The 9,599-nt window shown below is 42.9% G+C and overlaps 1 protein-coding gene across 5 annotated transcripts in view; it reads right to left on the reverse strand.

Moving 5' to 3' along the window:
• Positions 1-9,348, reverse strand: part of LOC121526521 (AT-rich interactive domain-containing protein 1B-like) — a 255,600-nt gene extending 246,252 nt beyond the window's left edge. For all 5 annotated transcript variants that reach the window (XM_041813175.1, XM_041813174.1, XM_041813176.1 and 2 more), the window contains exon 1: positions 7,815-9,348. In XM_041813175.1, coding sequence (XP_041669109.1) covers positions 7,815-9,071 — 1,257 coding nt within the window. In that variant the 5' untranslated portion in view covers positions 9,072-9,348. The remainder of the gene's footprint in view (positions 1-7,814) is intronic.
• Positions 9,349-9,599: the final 251 nt, after the last annotated feature.

Genomic DNA, 9,599 nt, shown 5'->3' on the forward strand with positions numbered 1-9,599 from the left:
AGCCTGGTTCAAAGAAACACTTAGGTCTGTAATAGTTAATGCCTTCATATCCTCATACCCCAACCAACTCTCTTATAACATGTGCATTTAGATTTTAAGAAGGATGCAAGTTATTCATGATAGGTGTATGGCTGATATGACTGCAAGCTAGTAGTGTTTAGCAGTTTGTCAGGAGGTTTTTCAGCTCCACCTCTTGTCTGTTTCTCAGGTGATTTTAAAGTCCCTGTTAAGTGAAATCCAAACTTTGCATCGTAACACACTAGGTATGTTGGAATAATGTTGCTGTAAACGTGTGAAAACGCTGAGATCTATGTGTGACTGAATTTTGGATTTAGACCGTTAGAAAGTTGTTCACCTGAGCCAATGACTTCAGCGGTCTTGATGGGGAATTGCCCCGCCCCCTTATTGCTACAATGATATAAAATCACTGAGCAGTTCATCTCAGTACAGTATGTTGTTAGTGGATGTCACTGTCAGTTAATAGCCAGATATATGCTGTTTATTTGTTCATTATGAGGTAAATTTCCCAAATCTATCAGCCACACTGGCCTTTTGGTCATTAAAAGTTTCATAACAGAAAAATTTGTGCCAGAAAACAGTAAATTAAATCCCCAACTTCTGCCTCTCTGCTCTGGCACATTAGATACATTTTCTACATTGGAGATGACTGTATTTCTCATGAGTGGGCGTGTCTTTAGCTCATCTAACTGTCACGCTCATACCATCCTATCAGATGTTACTGCCTAATTTTTCATGATTTTTTAAGCTTAAATTTATAAACTTAGATGTGTGTTTAATGACTGAAATTTAGCCTGGTGGTTTATAACACAGTGGCCTTTCCATACAACAAACCCAAAATACTGTTTTTTTTTAAATCACTTTACAGGGACTTTGAGTGTTTGTGACAATGTTTCAATATGGCAACTGCAAAGGATTGGCTTCAGAAGCTCCATTCAGTAACCAAATGGCTGACATCACTCAAGTGTCACCTAATATTTTCTATATTATGGATATTTTGTACGTGTTCGGACAAAGACAGAAAGTGGAACACTGAAGACAATCCAAAGAAACAGACAAAAACCATCAGCAGAAAGCTGCTGTGTGGTCTATGTCCCATCGTTTTCTATTTTTGTCCCTCTGTGCCTCAGACGACAGACAGCGCCTGGCTGGTGCTGTTTGGTTGTTGTTTTTTTTTTTCTTGTATCCGAGCTAAATGGTCCCACCGTGCCAGCACTGATTAGGATCAACTCAAACCAAACAGCAAGACGTGTGACTGGAGAGCACAGTCTACAGTCGAGAAGCAGAGAGGAGTGCAGACGCTTTGATGTGTAAAGTGATGGGTGATGGAGACAATGTTGATGATGATTGTTTCACAGGCTTATAGGAGGAGGAAAGATGGTGGAAGCTGGAAATACATATGAGACACATTAATGGAATTCATACATGCATTTAGATTTTAAGCATTATGAGCAGCAAGCTTCATAATAATCTACAGCAACACTGTTAAAAGAGAGACAAAAGATACCTAGATTACACAAAATTTTTTCACCTAAGTGGACTAGTATTCCTGGGAAGAGAATATGAAAAGAGGATCAATTTTCAGTTTGAAGGAAATATGTCTTGCGTGAGCCTTAATTTACAAAAACAACAAAATCCTGTGCTAAGAAAAGGATTTTACACCCACCTCTCCATTTGGTTCGTTCAGTCAGGTCAAGGTAAATAATATTCAAATAATAATGAAAAATACTGTGTACCAAAATCTTCAAATTTTTTACAATCTGAACAAAAAAAGCCTTCTGGGATAATCAGACAATTATCCTCTTTTTTGTTCGGCTGAACAATCAAACCATTAGTTTTATTACAAAAAGAGCAAGGTGATGCAGAATTGTGTTGGATTGTAAAATGCCCCACTGACTCTTGGAATTTGCATTAATTACTGCAATCACAAAAATACTAATTTCATCAAAGACTGACCTGTGCTTTTTAATCCACATCTATTGTCCATGGAGGAGAGGAGAGAAGAGAAGTGGGGATAGAAGCAGTTATAAGCATGATAATGTTTCAGCAGTGGCCCACAGATCTGTTCTGTATAGTGTATAAATATTCGATAGGGTGTGCTGGCTGTCTAAATACCTCTGAACTGACTGCAGGTCCCATGGGATACTGAGCGAGCTACTGAGCCAGCGACATGAGGCAGATAAAAGAGGAGAGAGTGTATTTATGGAGAAAACACAGCAAGAACAAAAGAGATGGCTGTGAAAGTGAAACTAAAATGTATAGTATGGTAGACCATCTGTTTAATAAGCATCTAGTAGCATACTGTAAATAACACAAGTTAGAAAGAAATGAATAGAAAAAAGAACAAGACAAGAAAGACAAAACTAAAACTGGATCAAAGACACACAAAAATGGAAGAAGACAAACAGGGAAAGAAAGAAAATAAAAGACCAAACAAAAAGGGAAAAGACAAAAAAGAAAAGAAAAAAAGAAAATCCCCCCTCCTCAGGGATGGGGTAGAAGGAGGGGGGTCTTTCCATTCAGCTGCTCCACGTGGCTAATTACCATATGTGAAGGTCAGGGTGGTGGCGGTAGAAGGCTGGTGAGGGGCGGTGTGGGGTGCCACCACAGCACCCACTGCCTTGAGACCTGGCACCCTGCCAGCTACACACAAACACAGACACACACTACTTAGGGAAGGAAACCTAATATATTTATGTGTGTGTAGCCAACGACTCGTAAATACTTCTTTTTCCTCACATTGCTCACAGAGCTGAAGCAGGGTGAGATCCAGAGAGAGAGGATTTTAACTATGCTGACATTTGCCAGAGTTCAGATACTGATTCTCTCTCTCTCTTTCCCTCTTTCCCGCTCTCTGTGAACTCGGCCGGGCCCATTCCTCAGAAGTCAGCAGCCCTCCATGTGACTCACTTCAAATATCGCCTACATTTCTACATCTCTGACTCTCCCATACTCCCCCTGTCTCTGTTTACACAGAGAAGTCGGCAGCTGAGTCGAAACATGAGCAGGTTTATGCTAATCGTGACCTATTGGAAAAGCAAAAGATGAATTAAATTCAATAAATCATCAACAAAAAAGACCCAAAACTAAGGAAATTACTCCTACTTGTAGAGTGTTTCAGGTGGAGGACAAAAAAATATGCAATTAATATCAATAGGAGTTTTCTATAAACATTAACAAAAGTGGCATACTTGCTTGAGTGTGTTAAAAAAGTAGCTATGATAACATCTGATAATAGCTCTCACTGCAGATAACTTGCACCAACTTTTTAGTTAACATAATTTTAGGTTATTTTTCAAAGAGAAAATGCCAAACATTTCTGGTTTTAGCTTGTCAAAATGAGAATTTCCTGCTTTCTTTTGACATATATGACAATAAATGACAAATCGCTGGACCACTGGTTTGACAAATTAGGTATATGAAGATGTCTCTTTAGGCTAAATTGTAAATTGTAGAGGCTTTATGCCACTTTTTGGCCTTCAATAGACAAAAAGATTGATAGGGTTGTTGTGCGGATAATTTTCCTATGAAATGATAATAAACAAGCTCACTTTCATTCAACTATTAAAGGAAATCATAAAGGCTTTTGACTGTTTCTTGGCTTTAAAATGAATAATCACTATAAAGTAAGAGAATATCTTTTTCTACACCATCTACAGCTTTGATTACCTCAACTCCACACCTGTGATGAGTCCAGTGATTCCCAGAATGCCAGAGGATTGCTCTAGATTTCAAATATGGTCATCATGAATTCATCAGAACACCACTGCTCATACAGACTAAATAAGGCTGAGAACTGTTTTTCAACATGACTATCAAATCAAACCCAAAGCTTTAGACTTCTGCGTCAACAAGGAAAAGCAAAAATCTCCCCTATGCACAATTAACTTTCTCCCCCAAAACTGCTTTGGTTTTGAATTTCCTTCTCCCTCCTGACACCAGCTGTTCGGATAAGACAGAGACGAAAAACAGCTGACACCAAATCACCGCCGCTCGCAGTAATTAAATCCTTTCTTCGGGGCATTTACACATCAACCTTTGACTCCAGGGGATGTTGTGGGGCCAGAGAGAAAAACTACAATTATTTTATTAGCTAGCTAATAATACATGAGCTTATGTCCAGTGTTGCAAATGGACAATTTTTATTATTTTTTATTGGTATTGTTTTTAAAAAATCTGAATTAATTGGCGCTTTGTGGAAACCGCATGCAGACCAGGGATAACCCCGGCCTGCCAATTACCTAAGCAGGCTCTGTGTTTCATCCAAGAAGATGAAAAACGCTGTGCGGGGCCCTTATCGGACGCAACAGAGCAAATTAAAATTTCACTCTGGTGTTGCTAATCAGCGCAGCGCTGGCTGGCCAAGACAGAGATGTAAACAAAACAACATAAACAAACGATTGACGGGAGGGGGCAGAGAGCGAGAAATGGAGGGTGAGGGAGACATTGGCTGAGGGATGGGAGGGGAGGTGAGCTTGGACTGCTTAGTGCTGACGAAGGGGCTTTATCCTTCTTGTGCCTGTACACACAGAAAAACAGAAACAGAGAGACACACTCAAGGACACAGAAAATATAAATGCACAACCTAGAATAAAAAATAAGCACCCAAACACTTGCGTGCCCATTTCCTGACCAGACCCCATGGGCTGTCTGTCCGATGCAGAACATGAACCATAAATTAAATTCCAGCAGCCACAGTCAAGCCCATCACTATGCACAAGGCTCCCTGAGATAGCCGCATAATACAATGTGACATTGATGCATTGCTCCTATTATAAAGTCTTTGTTCGTATCACACTAATAATTCATAAGAGAGAAATGTAAACAGTATGCACTGGAGAGCACTGCGAGCAGGAATCATTTCAAGGTAAGCACATTACCAAGGATGGGACTTGGTCTGGTCTTTGATATGTAGAAATACTGTGCTTTGATTTCAAATGTAAAAAAAACAAAGGCAAACACTGAGCATAATGGTGATAAATTAGTAGAAACAGCAGATATCCATTCATTCTTGTTTTATTGGGTCAGATTTTAAATGAGTTGCTGCTGTAATTATCTAAGAAACAACACTGTTTCCAACTTTCGAGGCCCTCATTATTATCTCTGCTAATTACTTTTATAGTTCTGTGTTGTGCTCTGATTAGTAGAAACAGACAGATCTTTGTTACACACATGAATATATAGAGAAAATGCTGCATCATTTCTGATGTAAACAATATAAGTCATTATGGTAGCACATATGCTGTTACTGCTGTAAGTACATAATGTATATAAGCACAGTGAGGCGAGGCAGCGTGGATTTAAAGGAGTATATATGCAAACACTGAGGCACAGAGTCACAAAGTAAAGGCTGATTATCGCTTCTATTTTCCTCAATCAAATAGGCCATGGTAATTTAAAAAACTAGGACAATGTCATTTTCCACAAGATAGCAGACTTAACACGCACCTTTAAATAACCTATCTCACCACATGCACGTAAACACGCGCGTGCTGTCTTCATTCTGGTGAGTGGCCAGACAAGTGAGTGTGAGGGGGGGAGACAGCGGTGTAAATGAGGTGCACTCGTTTCGCTCGCAGTGCGCTCCTGAAGAGAGGCAGTGGGGAGGGAAATTGAATTTGAAAGAGGGGAAACTGTGCCAACAGGTGACAGAGGCGTGCTCCGACCAAACGCACTCTGAAGTGAAGCGCAGTCATATCACGGGGCCAATTTGGAGGCAGTATTATGCACTACACCGCTCGCCTTTCTCACACAGCCTGTCAGTGCACAGGAGAGCCGTGCTGCCGCTCCAGTATGAATTATACATAGGGCTTTTGTAGCGTGAATATACTGCTGCTGAAATGTTGATACAGTGGAGAAAAAACATAGGAGCACATGCCCTTACTGTGAAAGTCTCAAAAGCTGGAAAAAATTATATATATTTGCACTATAAAATGAGAGGACTAGTGTTTAACATAAATGTACTACAACAATGAATATGAGTTGTGTATTTGGATCACATTTTGGTTTGTTAGGTGTACTCAATAAATATATTCTTATGACTCAATCTGCATAAAATTAGTAATAATTGCAGCAGGGAGGGAGATCTCTTCAGGTTTTAGTAGCCAGTGAATAATTTGATACAATCAATACCACAGCAACACTCCCACGCTAAAATGTTCACTTCATTTCCCCAGCATCCAACGCAAATTCCCTTTGATTGAAACAATGCAGTCTAATGAAGTGCTTTTGTTTTTTTTGAGCAGCACATGGTAGAAGCTATGATGAACCACCTTGCCCTCCAGTCGTCCAGATGTGCCATCCAGCAGCGGGAGTAAGGCTGTGCATCAAAAACAGTTACAGAAGACTGGCTCTTCTAAAGAAATTCAGCTTCATTTTAGGGCAGATTTCTGATATGACATAACCTGCCTGCTAGTCTGAACATGATTCATACATGAAGATCACTGAATGTAATCTCAGACTCTCACTTTCTTACATCCTTCAACTGCTGTGACTGAGGTGTCCTAAAGTTCAGTGTTTAAACTGCAGCAGGGGCCAAAAGAAGTCAGTCTGCAAGTGTTATTTCTGAATTAAAGATTATGGGGGAAAATAGCTTTATTTCTTATTATCTACAAAAAAAAAGATTAAATTTAAAAGATAATGCTTGACACTTTCTTTAAATTTGTGATGATTTTACAAGAAACAAAAGTTGACAAGCATCAGCATCTAATAGTAAATTCAACATCAGTTCTCCCCACATGAAAACATATTCTATTTCCTTTGGTCATTTTACACTGCTGCCTTCTTGAAATTTGAAATCGGAGCTGAAAAAAATAAGAGAAAAATTATCAGAAGCACCCTGAACCATCATAAAACTTCAATTATGAAGTTGGACGGCCTCCAAGTGTGGAGAATTCCCATAAGACCTGAACGCAACATCACTACATCCCTGCATGCACTTCTTTTTTTTTTCCCAAAGTGCAGTCTGCCCAGCGGGGCCACAGGGAGCCAATCAGATGGCAGACTGGGTGTCAACAGTGAGCCGGGAGAGCTTTGAGCCAGTTTACCTCCACTATTCAAATCCTGACAGAGCAGCGCGAGAGGAAACGAGGCGCATAGAGGCTCTCGATACAGAGCGCGCGGACACGGACAGACGGGCTTTAAACGGCGGCGGTGTTTTCAAAGAAGTTAGACGGGGATTATTTACGCTCGAGACTGAAATAAAAATTTGTTTTCAGCTCTTGAAGAGTTGTTTTACTTTGTTTAAACGAGCTCCTCGAACATTACATGTCCTCCCAGCAGGCTGTTCTGCAACGTGTCTGACACCACGTCGGCAGAGGGGTGAACACGGCCAGTGAATTTAGCCTTTCAAATCACCGTCAAAACTACAATATATATACAATAATTGAAGATATAACCAAAAAAGGGAGACAACTGTGCTCCGACATATATAACAAAGGAAAAACAGCGCCTTTTTACCCTATTAATTATGGCTGACTCATTAATATAGGCTAAATAATGGCGTCATATGAAAATAACATGTATTTTCTTGCCAATTAAACTTCTAGTAGGTTTGAAAATTTCAGAAGTTTACACAAGCAAGGTGCAGGTTCAAATGCACGTTAATACGTAAAAATAGTGATCAATCATTCAGTGTAGAATTCTCAAAATGTATCAGGACCATTGTCAGAAGCACACAGTCTATTTGTTATGAAGGCAGAAGCACAGCCACACATCCCTGACCTAATCAGCTCTGTGGAACCAGAGTTCACTGATGCACACAGGAGCGCCTGACTGAGAAGTTTCCATAAACTCACCTGTGACCTGCCGAGGCCTTGCCCTCCGTTCCCCGGACTCAGTGAGTGAGGATGGCTCCTCTGCTGCCCTCCCCAGCCGTGCGCCGATGTGGCTCCGTACTGTGGCCCCACGTCTTTCCCTAGGCCCATGCCCGCCTGCTGCTGCGCCGTGGAGCCGCTGTAGTCTTGATAGGCACCGCCATACCCCCGCATCATTGGGCTGGGAGACGTCAGCAGCTGGTTGAGGGTCGGGGTGGCCCCCGAGGGATGCTGCTGCTGCTGCTGCTGCTGCTGCTGAGTCTGTCCTGGGAACCTCTGAAAGCCACCCGGAGCAGCACCCAGGGGAGACTTGCCATGGCTTGCTGAGGAGTTGCTGCCCATCATGATGTTTCCAGGTTGCCTGCATCCTGAGGGCCCCATCATCCCGTAGGCCCCTCCGCTGTAGCCGGCGCGATACGCCGGGTACTGGTTGTACTGGCTGTTGTGGTACCCAGCTTCATGGGAGTTCTCCATGCTGTTATGTGCCGAGGAGTGCGTTATCCCCATCCCACTGCTTTGCTGCTGCTGTCCGCCATGTTGATCATAACAGGCCCTTGGAGTGTAATAGTTGTTATTAAACTCAGAGTTGTTACTAATTGGCCCCAAGTTTGAGTGTTCGTACCTGTTACCCATCATCCTCTCCGCAGGTTTACAGGTGAGCTCCCCCTCACCTTTCCCTTGCATGTGCTGCTGCTGTGGCTCCCCCTGCCCCCCCAACAGGTTCTCCTTGCCTCCGTGGTGTTGGTGATCCATACCTCTGTCCCCGCGAGGTCCCTGGCCGTTGTTATTGGCGGTGTTGTTACTTTGGATCTGTCGCTGCTGATGTGGCGCAAACTGGCCGAATTGCGGAGGCTGCTGCTGCTGAGGCGGCTGAGACTGAGGGGGATCTCCGCTCCCCACACATTTCAGCTTGTGGTTCGCGATCAAACCCGCTTCCATCGAGGAAGTGTTTGAATTAGTCGAAGCCGGCGCGGACGTGAGGTTATTCCCATCCTTATCGTGTCCGTCCGGAGCGTTATGAGCCGTGGAAGTTGAATGAACCATGTTGAGCTCGTTTCGGCGGTGATGGTCTACATTATTCAGAGTCCCATCTCCGGCACCCAGCATCGGTCCAGACCGCTGAACGCTCCCTCCTCCTCCTCCGGATTTCCCCGAGTTGAGCTCCGGACCCAAACCGCTGGATAATTTCTTATTTTTGTTATTAGTTCTGGTCGGAGCAGATGCTACTTGCGCAGCCATGGTCACTCCAACATCTTAGCGCGCAGTGACAGCAAGCCCCGACCAGCCTTGCGCACAGAAAATGAGACAAGAGGGGAAGAAAAACACAAGCTGGGAGGTGAAAAAATGTATTCAGAGGAAAAGCAAGCTGTGTTAGTGCTGGCGCTGCTGTGGTGGTGCTGAAACGGTGCGTCAGTGAGGCTTCATGTTGAAAGTTTCTCAGTCAGGTTTAAAAGAAACTTTTTTCTCTCCCCCTCCGCCTCTCCTCCATCCCGGTTCTCGGTAATATGTAGCAGCGTCTCCCGGAGCCCTTGTGGCCCAGCATGGCATGAGAGAGAGCGGGCTCTACCAGCTTATCCACCTCCAGGGCTCCGGCGCGCCTCACATGGAAAATCCGGACTGGAGTAACGAGCCATTACGCACGCTATGTTTGAATCTTACACTGTTTAATAGAGCTTTGAAGACTGACTTTACTAAATAAGATGGCAAACTAACGTGGCATCATGCTAACACCACATTCCTCCTCTTACTGACATTTTAAAATCAGGA

This window comes from Cheilinus undulatus, linkage group 18, assembly GCF_018320785.1.
Source record: "Cheilinus undulatus linkage group 18, ASM1832078v1, whole genome shotgun sequence".
Lineage (NCBI taxonomy): Eukaryota > Metazoa > Chordata > Actinopteri > Labriformes > Labridae > Cheilinus > Cheilinus undulatus.